This window comes from Neophocaena asiaeorientalis, unplaced genomic scaffold (assembly GCF_003031525.2).
Source record: "Neophocaena asiaeorientalis asiaeorientalis breed wild unplaced genomic scaffold, Neophocaena_asiaeorientalis_V1.1 scaffold119, whole genome shotgun sequence".
Classification (NCBI taxonomy): Eukaryota; Metazoa; Chordata; class Mammalia; order Artiodactyla; family Phocoenidae; genus Neophocaena; species Neophocaena asiaeorientalis.
The window spans coordinates 10356950-10374938 of record NW_020175821.1 but is presented as its reverse complement, the minus strand read 5'-3'; the positions used below and the strand labels follow the sequence as shown (position 1 = coordinate 10374938).

General features: G+C 44.0%; 1 protein-coding gene across 3 annotated transcripts in view; it reads left to right on the top strand.

Annotated features, from left to right (window-relative positions):
• RGL1 (ral guanine nucleotide dissociation stimulator like 1) overlaps positions 1-17989 on the top strand; it is a 271255-nt gene that overhangs the window by 244537 nt on the left and 8729 nt on the right. For all 3 annotated transcript variants that reach the window (XM_024732469.1, XM_024732467.1, XM_024732468.1), the window contains 6 exons: positions 2269-2355; positions 3690-3722; positions 5717-5838; positions 8305-8394; positions 13045-13231; positions 17073-17327. In XM_024732469.1, coding sequence (XP_024588237.1) covers positions 2269-2355; positions 3690-3722; positions 5717-5838; positions 8305-8394; positions 13045-13231; positions 17073-17327 — 774 coding nt within the window. The remainder of the gene's footprint in view (positions 1-2268; positions 2356-3689; positions 3723-5716; positions 5839-8304; positions 8395-13044; positions 13232-17072; positions 17328-17989) is intronic.

The following is a 17989-nucleotide window of genomic DNA, read 5'->3' as shown; positions in this document are numbered from 1 at the left end:
CTGAAAGTCACAAATCACATTGTTTTCTGGAACATTTTTATTTTCTGGAAGTGAGGGAAAATCTGTGGCAGGTAGATTTCTGTCCCTTTTGCTGTCTTCTTTATCCACTCCTGCACTTAGGAGCTACCGTGACCTTGGCCTTGAGACCCCTGGGCTTCAGTTCCCTGACGGGAATGCCTACTGTAGCCTGCTTGGAACACACGGTGGCCCAGTACCTGGGTGCCGGGGAGAGAGAGTGTCAGCTCCCAGGAGGACTTGGTCCTTGTACTCGGAGATCTTTTCATTTGTTCCAAATCCTCTAGTCATTTTCTGGCTCTCGTCACTAACCCCAAGTACTAGCCAAATCTTTCTAGTTTTTCAGTACTCAAAGGAACGTGATACCTCCCTCTTCAAGACTGAAAGGTAGTCCTTGACATCATTGGCTTTATTTTTAACACTCTCCTAACTTTTAGCATAGAAGGGGAAAACCAGAGAGAGGAGAACGGAGACTGACAAACTCAAAATACTCTCATCCCTGCTTTGAGAAGATTTTCTCCTTCTTTGGAAAGCTGGGCATAAATCAGAAATGTTGGTTTTGAGTGATGGGAGTCTTCTGTAACATAAAGCCTGTAAAGCATTCACAGCACTTCAGGCTTTTTTGGTGGTTCAAAGACAAGTTAAAAATAGCCGTTAAAAAAAGAGAGATTATTTCAGTTCAGGATGAGACCTTGTACACATGATAGGGAAGGACATACTGCAGCTGACATAGAGCTCCTGAAGGACAAAGCCCTGCCTGGAGTGAACCTCAAGAAGCAGCTCTGGCTGAGGAAGCAGCCAGCTGCACACACATCAGGCAGCCTTGTCCTACCCTGGTGGAGACTTTGTCTTCTGGCCAGAATTTCCATAAGTGCCTTAATGGACTGTAGGATAAGGTGTCCATGGAAGCCCCTTTTTATTTTCTCTTCAGAATGGTTAGTGCCTCTGTGGACTTATGGAGAATAGGGATGATTTCAAAGGAAATTTGGTGAAATTAATATAGTATGTATATACCTGCAGTGGAAGTGCTTCTACCTTTATTTCTGAAGGAAATTTCTTTTTTCTTTTTTTTTTTTTTTTTTGCGGTACGCGGGCCTCTCAATGTTGTGGCCTCTCCCGTTGCGAAGCACAGGCTCCGGACGCCCATGGCACACGGGCCTAGCCGCTCCGCAGCATGTGGGATCTTCCCGGAACGGGGCACGAACCCGTGTCCCCTGCATTCATTTTCTGTAACCGTGGCATATCTGTCAATACTAAGAAACCGACACGGGCATACTGCTGTTAACTGAAACTCAGACTTGACTTGGATTTCACCAGTTTTCCATGAGCATCCTCGTTCTGTTCCAGGATCCAACCCAGGGCACCCCACTGCATTTAGTTGCCACCCTAGTACCCTCTGCTGTGTGACAGTTTCTGAGTCTTTCCTTGTTTGGCATTACCTGACAGTCTTCAGGAAGACTGTTCTAGTATCCTTAGAATGTCCCATAACCAGGGGGTGTCTGTTGTTTTTCTAGTGATTAGACTGAGGTCACGGGTTTGGGGAAGAATATCACAGATGTGAAGTGTCTTCCCATCGTGTCAAGGAGTGAATGACATCAGCATGACATCTGATGTCACTGGTGATATTAGCCGTCATCACTTGGTTAAGGTAGAGTTTGGCAGGTTTTCTACTTTAAAGGGACTATTTTTCCCTTTCCCTCCTGTATTCTTCAGAACCGAGTCACCAAGCCACTTTACTAGAGACACCCCGTCCTCCTGCGGTCACACTTCTCCAGTGGGCAGCAGCCCAATCCTCTACCAGTGGTGAGACCGTCCCTCCCAGGGCCATTCTGAACCACCGGGAGTGTCCGCATGCTGTGGAAGAGAACAGAGGTCCCTCTGACCTGAGCCTAAGCAATGTGTAAACCCCACTGTGAACACACGTGAACCATCTCCTGGCTTTGAGGCTTGGTTTTCATGACTTTGAAAGTTACCTTGGTGACAGAGTTCCTGACCTATTTGTGTAGGGATTTTTAAAAATCTCATTCATGTAGGTTAGCACTAGTGGCCTTAGATTAGGCCTTGAATGGTCCTTAATTATTCTCCAAATGCTGTCGAGGATCACCTAGCCATTCGAAGACTGCTGCTTCCATCTGCAAATGGGCACGTTGCTGACTGTAGCGGGCCACAGGTCCATCTGGTCCGGTGTGGAGGTTATTGAAACCCTGAACTTTCAATAACAGTGAAGATGGTTTTACTGTGCTTGTTCTTCAGGGTGTGATGCAGGGAACTGTGCCCTACCTGGGCACCTTCCTGACTGACCTGACCATGCTTGACACTGCCCTTCAGGACTACATTGAGGTGAGTTCCAGGCTGATGGTGCAGGTGGATCGGCAGCCTTCTCCTTGGTTACCCAAGAGAGAAATACACCTTTGTTTGTACCTATTGAGGGCTTTTTATGGACGTGGCATTGTGCTCGATGCTCTGAGGAATACGAAGATGAGTGACACCAGCAGTGGCTCACATTCCAGTGGAAGGGATATATCAAAGCAGGCAGTGATGGACAGAAATAGTAAGAATTCAAACGGAAATGCAAAGAGAGAAGAGGACAGGCCACGATCAATTCCTTGTGAGGGGAGGTCATGGCAGATCCTTAGGAAGGAGTGGGTTTGAGCAAAGACCGAGGTGCTGGGTGGGACTTTGGCAGGTGGAGCTGGGGGGATAGTGTACCCTCACATTCTACCTGCTGGGGTAGGGAGTCAGTCCAGCTCGTGGATTTTTAAGTATCGCTTTATTGTTTCAGATTATTACCTTCTCTCTCTCTCTCAGAATGGGGAGAGAAGTGAAACAAGCTACTTGTTAGTAACAGTAATACAGTAGTAGAATATTACATGGAGAAGAGATTGGATATTTGGAATGAAATTTAAGGATTTCCTGTATATTTAAGTTTATCTCACCTTCCTGGTTATCACATGCAGTCAGTCAGTCTGCTTTTACTCTATCATAATTAGAAGGAGTAGCAGTTATCTTGCAAATTCCCACCTCCAAGGTCGTCGTAAATGTTGTGGACATGCTCCCTCAGAGAGAGATGCTCCGCGTCTCTTCACATCCTCTGCCTCAGCTTATCTCAGGAAACACTCATCAGTGTTGGGGAATTTAGGGGGAGTGACCGATGATTTAGAAGTTAAATTCAGCCTACTGAGAATAGGAGCTGGGACGATGGAGAATTGAAACTTAACTTCGGTGTTCGGTGATGATGTTGTGTAGAAGTTTGATAAACTTCTTTTGATAAAACATTGACAATGTGGTTTCCAGTATGAGTCAATGACCATCTGTTTTTGTTGCTTTTGGTAAAGAAAAAAAAGTGTAACAGAATATTCACTCAAGCTTTTGTCTTTACTGTCTCTGCAAATGTATTTGGATTCTGTGTTGTAAATCCTTTGTCATTACTGTTTTAGTTGGTTTCAGACATCTTAAGAGAAGGCCGTCTGCCAATCCTGTCCTATTATAATTAAAAGAATGTTTTCCTTTTAAGTGAATGATGTTTCTTTTCCTCCATTGTAGCCATAATTACAGCATCATGAATAATTGTGACTTTATTATCTCTTTGAGCTATTTTAACAAAAACCTAGAACAAATAAGGCTGAGTTTCAAAGTAGCTTGGTTTGTCATTCATTTAAAACAATTTCTTTCAGGGTGGGCTGATAAACTTTGAGAAGAGAAGAAGGGTAAGTAGGGGTCTTGGCTGTGGTTTTCCATTTTACTTCATCTGGGCACGAAAAAAATTAGAGGAGTGGAGACTTAAATTTTTTGCAGAGGCAGAAAAAAATTAGCATTTATTGAAAATTTATCAGATGTCATTGTCCTTGGCATGTTGTTATGTGGTATTGCCCAAGAGCCCTGTGGGGTAGGTTTTGTCATCCTCAATTCAAGGGTGAGGAAACCAGGACGCAGAGAAATGAAGTAACTTGACCAGAGTCACTGGGTAGCACAGCCAGGGTTCAAATGCTGTCCTGTCTCTCCTGAGCCTGCAGTTCTTCCTTTACCCCCTCATCATCTCCTTCTTTACAATTAGCTTCAGCAATAACAGGTCCATTCTATTAAGGAGAAAGGGTTTCACAAGAGTATATGTTACGGAAGGGTTAATAAAGATGGTTAACTCCTGTAGGCCTATTGAAGAGAGGAAAGGAAACGGTCTTCATTGTTAACGTGTGGATAATTATTATTTTCCTTTCCTGTCAGCATAGGAAGGGGTATGCAGAGTACTCTACTGTGGAGAGTAGAAGAGTTCCACACTGCATGAAAAAAGATAAAACAGAGCTTTGAAAATTCGCTATGGGTTTAGTGTTTTTTTAAATCGTATATTTAAACAATTCCAAGGAATATGAGTGAGCAAAATAATAACTTCACCCCGTAGTAACTCTCATTGTTCTTTACTTATTCTTTCATTCTTTCATCCCACAAACGTAGACTGCAGACCTAACAGGGGTCGGGCAGTGTGGTAGGTTTAGGGATTGCAGCAGAAAAAGCCCAGCGCTCCCTGCCCTCATAAAGTTCACAGTCAAGGAGGAAAGTAGACAAACAGGCAGTTACAATGCAGCCTGATAAGGGCTTGTGAGCAGAAGTAGTGGGTATTATAGGAGCACATGGGAGGGGCATCTAGCCCCAACTTGTGGGGTCAGAGAAACTTCCAGGAGGAAATGACATTGCAGTTAAAACCAAAGTTTTAGGAGCTGACCAGGCTGAACTCATCAGTAACAAGATATACTACCCTAGACGAATGTAAGCCTTCTGTCCCTGGTAGCGTTTGATGATAAATGTTCCTTGGATACTGAGACCAAGGGTGGAGCTGACTGGATGGGAAGTTGACACCTACGGAATCTGCCAGTTGTTGGGCTGCTTCTGTCCTGTAACATTAAAACAAATTCAGTTATTGCCTCCACAGTTACCCGTCTCTGTCCTTTCCCTTCAGAATAACCCTGGATGGTAATCTCTTTCTTTTTAAGACTAGCGTGTTAAACTTTGGGAAAGTTTGAGTGTAAAACCTAAAGCTAAAGCTTATATCCATTGCTGACTTTAAAAACATCTTTATTGAAACATCTAAAGAAGTATAAATAATTTTGGACATAATTATACACTTGCTTCTCTTGTGAGCTTTAAAAGACTGAGTTAAATGATTTACTGGAGTAGTAAAACCCCAAGGATTCAGGAAATCTAAACATTCAAGTTTATGAGGCCCTAGACTGTTTAGATATTCAGCCCTACCAAAACTTATTTATTGAGGGGTAAGGGTTGAAGAAGATGGGGGTGGGAAACTTGTGCGCTTCCTGACTTAAGAGTAATTATTTTCCTTATCTTTTAGGAAGTAGAATTTTTAAATACATTTTAGAAGGACTCAGGCTTAAAAAGTAACTTTTCTGCCTCAAGAATGGAGATGGAAAAAAGAAAAAGGAAGTCACTATGACATTAGGTAGTACCTAGTATGGGTCGCTTTGGTAGCTTGTTTTATTCACATAAATTGCTTTTTTCAAGGAGAAAGAAGGATTGACCACTAAAGCATGCAGAGACACCAGTGAGTCAGAGTTACAAGCAGTACTTTAGAATCCTCCTAGATGCATCTGTCCATCATTTATCCTACTGTGGTGTGTTTTCATGCTGAAAAGATGTCTATTTGGTTGGCCTTTTAATTCACTCTTTCTCTTTGGTGCTCTGTCTGCTCTAGGAATTTGAAGTGATTGCCCAAATCAAGCTCTTACAGTCTGCCTGCAACAGCTATTGTATGACCCCAGACCCAAAGTTCATCCAGTGGTTCCAGAGGCAGCAGCTCCTAACAGAGGAGGAGAGGTAGGAGGACACATTGCCCATCAGGGCGGAGCTGTGGTGTTGGCCAGAGAGATACTGCATCTGGTTCCTCATTTGGCCGTTTACTCAACAACTGTTTAGTGAGCAGCTCCAAGGTTCCAGATCCTCGGTTTTCAAAGGTTAATGGTATAGCAGGAAGAATTGAACTGATGGCATCAGAAAATGTGCTTTCAGATTCTTGCTCTACCATTTATTTATCTTTGTCACCTTGAACAAGTCACTTCTTCCTGATCTTCAGGATGCTTACTCTAAAATGTTTCTTTAAGATGATTAAATGTAATCATATTTGAGACAGCATCGTTACCACGTTTGTCACTGTTAGTAATTGGTACTAGCTTTGAGGGAGCTTTCAAGTGGGGAGGAAAGACAGACTCATGAAGAATTGAAATAACAATGGATAGTCACAGTGCTGCAGGACCCATAGGCAGGAACAGTTCACCTGGCCAAGGAAGGGGGGGAAAAAGGGAAGATAACATGAAGGCATTAACATTTGGGCTGGGCTGTGAAAGAAAGAAAAGATTTCACCAGGAGAACTGGAGAAGAACATTCCAGACAGAGAGGAGAACGTGAGCAAAGGCCTGGTGGCCTGACCAGCTTGGCATTTGGAAGAACAATTGGACTCTGGTTGGTTCACAAGGGACGGGTGTCAAAATAGAGGTTGACGAGCTTGGAAAGGTACATTAACTCCAGTGCCTTGAATGCTGGCCCAGCAGGGAGGGGTGTGTAGCCTTTCCCCTGTAGTTCAGAGGATTAGAGCTCACAGGCCATATCCAGCCTACCTCCTGTTTTTACATTTTTAAATGGTTGAAAAAGAAACAAAAGAAGAGGAATGTTGTGACGTGAGGCAGTTATTTGAAATTAAAATTTTAATACCCATTAATAAAGTTGTACTGGAGCACAACCCATTCATTTCCCTCTTATTTATGGCTGCTTTCGTGCTTTAAAGACAGAATCGAGTAGTTGCAACAGCGACTCGCCCAGTACAGAAAATATTTGCTGACTTTTGCTGTAGACTAGGGGATTTCCTTGAAAGTTTATCAGCAGGGAGGGTGAAGTTGACAGCAAAATAAGTATTTTGCCAATGAGGAAACTGGGGTTTAGAGAAGTGTTATAACTGGTCAGTGATAGAGTTTGGAATCAAACTCAGGTCTGCCTGACTCTAAGCCTAAGCTCTGAAGGTGGTTATATAATGTTGGACAGGTCATGTAAACCCTGGAAGCCTGTTTCCTCATTTGAAAGCCAGATGATTTCTGAGGTCCTTTTAAATCTCAGAATGGGTTGGTCCTGTTACATTAAAACCTTTGATTCAAGAAAAAAAAAAAAAAAAAACCTTTAATTCAGAGTACTCATCGGTTAATGAGACTTTTTCTTTGCTATGTAGAAAACAAAACAGTTGCTGCCTCTCTTTACATTTTCTGGTCTGATGATCAGTGTGTATGAACTGCCTCTGTGGATATCCTTCTCACACATGGAACATACACACCATGGCTGGTGGTTTGGATCAGAGAGTTCAGACTCAGAATATCAGCTGTGGAATTGACTTTTTAATGATTAAAGAATCTTGTTAAACATATCCCATTTTTTTCTTGCTGTTTATAAAACCCCTACGGCTTAAGTTAATATTTGAATAATTCCCATCTCAATGAATACTTCTGCTTGACCAACTACCTGGATACATCTTTAGGTTTAAAAAAAGTACACATAATAAACAACTTCCCAAGCTAATATTCACCACTTAGCCTTCCTCACCTACCGAGAATCAAGTACATCTCCTAGCTAGAGCTACAAGCTTTCATAAAAGGCATTTCAAGGCAGATATAAATTCTTCTTGTGCCTGTGGAAGTTATATCTGCCTGGCATATAGACGTCTGAATCTGGAGCATTTTTAATTTAGGAGGTTTTGTCAATTAGAAATCATATTTATATATTTTTATCAATAATATAACTGTCTGTGTCTATTTACTGAAGATTAGATCATTTACAAATGTCTCTTCTTTCACTTCCCTTAGATAAACAGTAAGTTGAGCACGTGCCTGGGCACGCGAGCGCGTGCGCACACACACACACACACACACACAGAGCAATGGGAGGGAGGTGGGAGAGAAGAAATGATTCTTCCCCTGGCCCAGCAGTGGGTTGAGAACAATCAGGAAAACAGAAGGGAGTCAGCTTTTGATGCTGCCAGAGCAGGCAAATTCGTGTGTTTGACGCCTGCAAACCTAAACAGCCTCACTCTGTACACCAGTAGGGCTTTGAGGAGGGATGTGCCAATTTGTACAATCTGGTCATTAAGTCAGAACCCTCTGACACTCGCCATAGAACAACATGGTACGTATCTTTACTTTGAAAACTCAGAACCTACCTCTAAAAGGAAGCCAGTAAATCATGTGGATTTAAATCTGCTCACCTCTCTAGCTCTGCCCTCACGAGCTCCCCTCTCTCCCCCAGCTACGCCCTCTCCTGTGAGATCGAAGCGGCGGCCGATGCCAGTGCCACCTCTCCCAAGCCTCGGAAGAGCATGGTGAAGAGGCTCAGCCTGTGAGTGCCACCCTGGGGTCCCGGGGCCCCAAGGGGGTCCCGTCTGAGTCGGGAGGGGAAGGGTATTCAACAAAGTTCCCCTGAGCCAGTTCACTCACTAAATAGTTTATCTTTCTGTCATGAATTCAATAGGTTTTCTAAATCCACTCATTCTTCCCCAGTGTTCCCTCTGGTCTGAACCACCATCATCTCCTGCCTGGAGCAACATCTCCAGCAACATCAGTACTGGCTTCCGGCCCCACCCTTGCTCCAGCAATCTGTTCTCCACCCAGTAGTCTGGTCGTGTGTTAAAATGTACACCAGATTACATCGCTTCCTTACTTTACAACTTCTGATGGTCTTATTTTAAGGTAGCCCTGAACTCCTTATCCTGTTTCACTAGGTGCAGCGTGATTTTCCCCTACTCTTCTTACCACCTTCCTCTTGTCCGACACGCCCCCTTGTTCACCAGGATCCAGGCTTACCTGTCTCCCAGCCATCCTTCAACCACACCAGGCTCGTTCTGCGCTAGATGCACCAGGTGTTTGCACTAGATGTCCCTGTGGCCTGGCGTGTGCTCTCTCTGGGGCTCGCTCCTTTCAGATGTCAGCAAAACCATTACCTCCTGAGAGAGCATCCTGTCTAATGTTGCCGTCTGCCCAGTCAGTCCCAATCATACCGGCTGTCACCTTCATTGGAATGTAAGCCACCTGAGAGCAGGAACCTTGTGAATCATACCCATGGCTGTTTGCCCAGCTCAGTGCAAGGCGTAGCTAACTTCGTAACACCTTGTCTCCCTTTGAGTACAATCCAGTCTTTACAGTGGCCCTCAAGACCCTTCAAGACCTGCAGTACCAACTGAACCCCATCTGCCCGTCCCATCCCCGTCTGTCGTCTCACCTTTCCCTCTCACTCTACTCCGTGAACCCCGGCCCCCCAGGCCACCCTGAGCACACAAGTCACACTCATTTTTATTTGCTGTTTCTTCTGCTTAGAGCACTGTTCCCCAGATAGCCAAATGGCTCACTCCCTCACTTCCCCCAGATCTTTGTCACCTTCTCATGAGCCTTCCCTGACCACTTTATTTAATAGTACAGCCTGTCCACATTGCCTACCCGTGACACACTGTCTCACCCTCAGCTGCTTTGGATTTCTCCATTGCGTTTCCCTCTGGCTGACGTGCTCTATGTTGTATGTGTCTGTTTATTATCTAGAATGCAAACCCTATGAAGACGGGCATTTATGTCTGTTTTTTATTCATTGCTAACCCCGGAACCTGGACTGGTGCCCGACACATAGATGATTAATAGATATTTATTGAGTGAATACATTGAGCCGTGTGCCAACACTGTTCTGAGAAAACAATACATGTATTTCTCGTCCAATCCGCAAAATAACCTAGTAGGTCCTGCTATTATACCAACTTTATAAACCAGGAAAGTAAGGCACAGACAAGGTAAGTAGTATGCTAGTTATTGTAGGATCTGGGCTCAAATGCAAGATTTAGCTCTAGAGCCAAGGTCATAACTCTTTTACCATCTTCCTAGTGGAGAAATACTTTCTGAAGGAAGCGGGGAAGGAAAGATGGAATGGGAAGTAAGACGTGGAGGAGGGGAGAAGATGAGGGAGGGAAGTAAGAAAAGTAGGAGGAGAGAAAGGCTCAGGAGGAAGGAAGGAAAGGAAGACTGATGTCAGTCTAATTAGACCCTGTGCCTGGAAGCGGCCACTGCATGCTCATTTTTATATAACTGCTTCCCTTGACTCCGAGTATCTGTATTTACTGTGCTGGGTGCTCTAGCAGCTCGGGGTCCTCTCCCAGCACCCACTCTGGCAGCGTGCAGCCTTTGTGAGGATATTCATGTGAAATCCAGGAGAGGCAGTACTGTCAGGGTGCAGAGTCCTGCACAAAGTGTGGTGGACACTCCACACATCTCTCCCGTTAGTGAAATCTTGCCCATATGCTTGAGTTTAACCCTTGGTATCTGCAGTTGAGTTTGAACATTTATTAGGAATAGCACAGGTCACATGTCCCCCATCTTATTCCTTGTACGTATAAAGGTGTTTGTATAACATTCATTTTCAAAAGATTTTATGATCTTAGCATTTTTTACAAGTGTTGAAAATGTATTTTTTCCTCTCCCCACATTTAATCACCCATCATCCAAAGAGATCGGAGAGAATTTTGGAGCCTTAGGGGGAGAGGTGCCTCATTTGAAGGTCAGAGACGCTTAATGTTGTGCTAGAATTAATCTTTGCAAAGCAGAATGACCTCATGGGATTGTACCAATGGAAGAACCTTTAGTCTTTGAACAATTTAATTCTAAGTTAGAGACTCTCGGTTAACGGGCTAAGGACCACTAATTCACAGCCTTCCAAGGTCTACCTTGTAATTCATGGAGAAGTAAGACAGTAGCATTATTTTCTCTCCTGTGAATTGTGGTCAGTTTAGCTTTTTGCCCAAAGCCCCAGTAGTGCTTGGAGGTCCAAGAAAGGAGGTGACATGGAAAATGGGGCAAGAGATGGTGGGGTGGAGATGAGACAGAACAAAGGTATGCATTAGGTCTTGGAATTTGAGCTTGTAATTCCCAAAACTATTTAATAAAAAAAAAAAATCAAACCCATCTTCATTGTTTCTGTTATTTTATATAGCCAGTGCTTGTTTGGGTTTGGGTCTGTCTGCTAGTTTCTTTACGTGCCATTCCTTCTTGCATCTTACAACTTCCTTCCTTGCTGTCTGTTAATGGTAAACAGTCATTGTCTGAGAAAGTCTTTATTTTGCCCTCACTCTTGGAATTATATTAGATGGGTATGGAGTTCAAGGATTACTGTTATTTTCACTCAGCGCTTTGAAGATACTATTCCATGTCTTCTGACTTCTGTTCTTGCTTTTGAGATGTCTGTTGAGTTCTGTTCCTTTGCATTATGCCCCCTGCCCTGTTGCTTTTAAGAACTTCTTTTGTCTTTGATGTACCACTGTGCAGGTTAAGTGGGGATTTAGTCTTATTTATCCTATTCAAGATGTGGTTCCTGGATCTGAGGATTCATGTGGTTCATTAGTTCTGGAATCTCCTCAGCCACTGTCTCTTCAGATGTGGTCCCTTTTCCATTCTCTCGTTTGTCTTCTTTTGGAATTCTCCCTACATACATGCAGGCATTTCTTATTCCATTCTCTGTGTCTTTACCCTCTCTTATTATTCATGTCTTTATATTTTGATGCTGGTCTCTGAGGATTTTCTTCAGAACTATCATCTAGTTCACAATTTTTCTCTTCCACATTTATTTAATCCTTCCACTGAGTTTTTAGATTTAAGTCACTACCTTTTTCACTCTAGAAGTGAAATTGTTTTTGCAAATTATCTTCCTGTCCTTTCGTCAGAGCGTCTCACTCTTAACTGCCATTTTCAGTTTCTTCTTGTACGTCTTTAATGTTTTTCAACATACTTGTTTTATAACTTGGCTCATGGTAGATACTCAAATATTTGTTGAATGAATGAATGAATCAATTATTACTTTTTTTCTGACAGTTCTTGTAATCTAAAGTTCTCAGGAGCCTAGATTTGCTGTTTTGTTATGCCGGTTGACTCTCTCTTTGGGTGGGTTATTTCCTTGTGTGTATTTTGTAACTTTGTATAGTGAGCTCATCTTCATCAGGGAATTCTCTGCAGCCTATGTTGAAGGTGTACTCCTCCAGGAAGTTTGTTGTTGTTGCTTTTTAAATGCTAGTTTCTTCAGAAGGATCACTGGCCTGAGAGTTCCTAGTTCCTAGATCAGCTAAGTAATAGCAGATCTGAGTGAGGTGCTGGCTAAAATCGCACATGATCAGGGGAGACATTTTTCTCCTACCCAAGCTCAGGCCAACAGGTAAGTTTCACTGCTGTCTTCCTATGTCAGTAGGAAGATTTTTCTTTTAGCCCATCTTTTTACTAAGGGTACAGCCCTCTGAGGATCCTGGCTCTTTGTAAAGGATGTCAGTACTCACCGCCCACCTTACATAGACAAAAGCCCTCATCTTTGGACCCTGCGTACGTGTTGAAACCCATGTGCCTAGTTTGCCAGGGTTGGTACCTCCACTCCCCATCCAGAGCAGAATTAGTTTGCATGTTCCGGTTTTCAGTGCACTTTTCATCTCTGGCCTGCAGGGACTTTTCTTACTGTCTTGCAAGCCCAACTTTAAAAAGAATTTTTAATGTTTCTCGTCTAGTTGTTTTATAGTGAAGGAGTTTAGGTTATTTTAGTTCACTAGATTGTTAGAAGAGAAGTCTTCCTTCTTGGTTTCTTGTCCAGCGCAGTGCCGGCCTCCTTCTTCTGCCTCCTGGATTTTATTTTATGGTGGGAAGTGATAGGGGTGTGGCCACGACAATTTGACCCTGCCAAAGTGGTACAGAACTCTCAAAAAATGGAGAACCATTGACCCAGAAAGACCTCAGATTAATATGGCCTTTCATTCAGCTAAGCAATCTGTGTGTTCTTTGAGGTTGGGAATAATCTATTGGGACAAGATGTTTACTGTGATCTGTTAGAAACTTTGTAGCAAATGTTTCCCTAAAATAATAATGACAGGGTACACAAGACTGAGAAAACATCAAGGATTCAGTTAACACAAAAATATTTGCTTAATCATGGATTCCAGATTTGTAAGAGCCTGAATGCCTGGCATTATGTTTTCTGCAGACTGTTTCTGGGGTCGGACATTATCACCAGTAGCACTCCCACCAAAGAACAGCCCAAGTCCACTGCCAGCGGGAGCTCTGGTGAGAGCATGGACTCTGTCAGTGTGTCATCCTGTGAGTCAAATCACTCAGAGGCGGAGGAGGGCTCCATCACTCCCATGGACACACCTGATGAGGCTCAAAAAAAGGTATATACTTCACCCTTTTCCGTAATTCCTAATGCGGGCACCTGACCTAGTGTTTGCCACACGAGGGGTGTCTGTTTTCCAATTGATCACTCTACAGCATTTTGCAAGTCATGTTTTTAAGAGGTGTTAAAAGCAGAGTTCAATCTGGGGACTCATTCCTTATAGAAACATGTCTAGAAGCGACATTCATTGAGGCTTTGAAATATTGTTCCATTCCCACATCCAGAGGCAACTGAAGGACTGTGACTTGTAACATGAGCTACACTTTATTCAGGAGATGGAGAATTTTCTCGGAGCAAAAAGTCAAGAGCCAAAGATGTGTCAGTCTCTCGGTGTCATACCTTGTCTCAGCCAAGGTTTTACCACAATAATGGTGCAGGGCAAACCACTCCAAAACTTAGTGACCTCAAACAGCAACCATTTATCCTCTGTCCTGCATCCGCAGGTTGGATTGCGCTTGGCCCTAGGCCATGGGTTTGGTCCAGGTCTGCTCTACCTCCCTCTCGTTATTTTTGGAGTTAGGAGCCACCCAGGGCATGCTCTTATCGCGCTACATTGGATAAGCAAGAGGGCAGTCCCAGTCCTGCAAGCGCGTAACAAGGCTTCAGTTGGGTTCTGTCTCCCAAAAGTTGTTGTCCAAAGCAAATCATGTGGCCAAATCCCACATAAATGAATGAGGTGGGGAACTACATGCCACTCCTCATGGGAGGAACTGTGGAGTCTCAGGGCAAAGGGCACGGATGCAGGGGAGGTTGAGGAATTGGTAATAAGGGTATAATCTACTGTGTACCCCAAAAGGGAAAGTGATGAGAAGTGATAAAGGAATTCCCAGAGAGAGTTTTTGTTCTCCATAGCTGCATAAATAAGTGAAAAGGAAACAAAAGATCCACCTTCATCTTCTCTACACACCTGCTTCAGTCTGTTGGTCAAGGAGCTTGGGTCAGAGATGTCAACTTTGATGTGCCTAGGACTTGCACCATTTGGGGAGGATCTTGGCTGCCATACTTGCTGTGTAAGTGGCTTCTGGCCCTTTAGCTTACGCTTAGGCCAGTGAGGTAGAGTGTTGGTAACAATTCCTTCCTTTCATTTGTATCTGCCATTCTGCAAGGGGATGCGTGTGCTGTTTCACATTGCGTTATAAGCACCAGCAGCAACCTGGGAACCCTCAGGTGACCTTGTCACAAAATAGCCAATCCAGGAAGGGCTCATTAGCCCTGAGATGACTCAGATGCTGCCCTAGCAGGATGTCTCACCTTTTTGCTTTGAAATCTGGAGACACATCTTTAATGCTCCAGATATTGAAGGAAAGCTCTGCGAACACCCAGGGACTGGCTGTTCTCTCAGGCATATCTCCTTAATCAGGGATGGAATCATTCTCCGTGACTTGACACTCAGCATTGACTTTTGTCAAAATCTGGAGTGAGGCCCCATCATTCACCTTTTGACAGGTTCTTAAGCTTTTTAGGCCCCATTTCTGATGATGGACATTGTACAACAGTGACAACTAAGCTATTGCCCACATCTTTGTGGGATTTCTACCTGTCCCGGAAGGAGGTAGAATCACATTTGCATCTGTTGATGCAGTGGACGTGCACACAGGTCTGGGTCATCCCTTTTAAAGCTATGCAGAAGCCCTGCGTGTGTCCTGTGCACACCCCTTGCTGCATCCTTTTTGTCTCCCCCCTTATCACACTGGCTCTTCAGTCTCTTGCGCAAGTCATGAATTTTAATTCTTTGGATGAACGGTTTTCAGAGTCACGAATTTCTGTGGGTTTAAAAATGAGTAATTGAATTGGACGCAAGTAGTTGCTGGGCTGCAGAAGCCCCGAATGTTAACTGGAAAGGCCTCAGTTCTGCTCAGTGCTTGGCTGGCCCCAGAGACCTTCACAGCTCCTCCCTACCCTGAGGTCCTGCAGCCCTCCCCGCCCACCCTGCCTTTCCCACTGGCTACACTGTGAGGTCCCTCTTTTGAGTAAAGTGTAATTTGCATTCCTTTTTCTTCATTCCCCTGATCGTGGTTACTAAACATTTATTTCACATTTGCTCCACACTACTTAAATTCCCAGTAAGAATTTGGGCTCAAGAGGTGGTCTGTTTAATGGTGCTGTATAACCCAGGCATCTTCAAGGCTTGATCTTAAATGTCATTAAAATCATGGGAAAAAATCTAACAAAAGAAAAAGGATTTATGTGGAGGAAAGGGAAGGGGAAAAAATTGAACCAGTAATTGTAAAGGGGACCCCTCTTGGCTACTGTGTAGTATACCTGCAAGCAAAGTCAGGCTGTTAAAATTATCCACCACCAGTTAGCCCTCAAATTGAGCCACTAAGTTGATTCACTTGGGAAGCTAAGAAAAAAAAAAAAAGTAACTAAACAATGTTATGATAAAGCCTCAGTTAGACTCCTGCATTACTAGAGTTGTCACATCATCTTGCTGGCTCTATTCAACTAATGATGCAGTCGAATTGAACGTACGGTTATTTAAGGTACAGTTATGCCACAGGAAAGGGAAGTCATAGGAAATAAAATAGAGGAGACTCCATTTTACTTGGAAGCCAGAGAATCAGAAAGCTAAATTTCTGTACTTTGTTTCCATGGGAAGGTAGATGGGTACGAAAGAAATTAGTAAGTTATTTATTTTTTAAATGACTTCCAGATTATTTTATTGGATTAATGTGGTATAATTTAGCTCAGCTCATTTTGAGAAATTATTTGTAATTTTCTATAAAAAGAATTGATATTTCAAATGATTCAATTAATGGTATTTTTTGGACCACCACCTAGTGAGTTGGGGGCATCCTATTTCTTTGGTATTTGGTGTTGCACATATAAGAACCCTGTCGTTAATCAGAAAAACACATTAACTCTAGTACCTCATTCTTTAATTATCCTTGGTATACAACATGAAAATGTGTACAGTTGGTTCTGGAAGCACATGTGGTTAAGTGGTGGAGCCTCTCATAGGCTGTGTTCCCTTGGGCAAGTCACTCTCTTTCTCTGAATCGTGTTTCCCTCGTATTTCTAATGCTCTGAATTTTGTTCACAAGATAGTTGGGAGACCAAAATGAGATAAGATGTCTGAAAGCTCATCACAAACCTCACAGCGCTGAGCATCCCTGGGGCAGTGGTGTGCTGTGTTCATTCCCCACATTCTCACCGACTTCACCCTTGCTGCACCCTTGCTCTGCGAACCTGGCCATGGAAGTCAGGAAACTTGAGAGCACAGCCTGACGGTGCTGTCAACAGCTGTGGCCTCAGGTTCCTCAGCAGTAGAGAGGGATTGGGGCCAGGCCATCTCCAGGTGCCTTTCCAGGGCTCATGTTCCCTGCAGAGCTGGATAATCTGTGGTCCTCATCTTAGAGACTTTTAAAAATATAGCCATTTCTCTCCTGCTCCAAAATCTGACGGTGAAACGGAATCACAGTAGAAAGGATCTCTGGGGGCAGGTCAAGCGTCCTTCCTGCTCGAGGCAGTAGGACCGGGCTTCCTGCCCGGTGAGCTTCGGGGTTCCCTCACAAGCCCGTATTGCCTCTAGTTTCTGCTATTTGCTGCCACCTGCTGGTTACCCTCCTCCAGAGCGGCGAAAAGCTCTGGAAATGAGAGGACCACCTTGCCTCCCATGGTGCAGAGTGATTGGGCTGAGCACTGAGTCACTGACAGGCATCTGCCACGGGGGTGCTTCCGCCAGAAATAAGACGCACGTGTGCTGTGGGCTGCTGTGGAGGAAATAACGGAAGTTTATTAGTCTCAACCTCGACCTCTGCTTTGAAACTTGGGAAGCACACTGTTGGCCAGGGTTCCTAACAGTTCTGTTTCCTTCTGGGCTGTGTTTACCCTTCCAGCTCTCCGAGTCCTCTTCCTCATGTTCCTCCATCCACTCTATGGACACAGCTTCCTCAGGGATGTCGTCCTTGATGAACCCCCTCTCGTCCCCTCCGCCCTGCAACAACAACCCAAAAATCCACAAGCGCTCTGTCTCCGTGACATCCATTACCTCGACAGTGCTGCCCCCCGTTTACAACCAACAGAACGAAGACACCTGCATAATCCGCATCAGCATAGAGGACAACAATGGCAACATGTACAAGAGCATCATGGTAAGGCGCTCAGACCGACACCCGGGTACTCACGCGCCGTGTCAGCACATATCCGTGCGTTCACACAAAATGAGTGTGTGCCACGCGCATCAATGCCGAAATCTCCCTGGATATAGACTAATAATGTATAAAGATCTGCATGTCAGCAGTGCGCATAGGATATAATTTTTACGTCTTAAAAGTTGCTAAACCTTATTCATCCGGGTCAGTATCACCCTCTTCAAAACTCTCGGTTGAGATGACTACATAAATGCATCCCAGGGAAGATGCCACTGCTGCACGCCTCCTTGCAGGTCTTCCTGGGGATTAACGTGTCTGCGTGTATCACTGAATTGCTGTGCATTCTTAGCAATCTCCTCGGTGGTGGCAAAGTTTTCTCCTTTAGTCACCTGGACTCAGACTTAGTAAAGTGGGTGATCAAGCTGGACGTACAGTTTGCGTCCACGAGGAGCTATGCTTATAAATAAGACATCTTCTTGAGCTTCCTATAAAAACTCTGTTTCTGAGCACAGTCCCAAAAACGTGTTCAATAATGGCAGTCTTTTTGGAATACGTACAGAGCCTCTCCTGGTAATAACGTTAGGTGTGTAAGGTCTGGTGTGTCCGTTACAAGAATAGACTCCTTATCTTAAAGGATGTATCATGTATTGAAAAGCAGACTC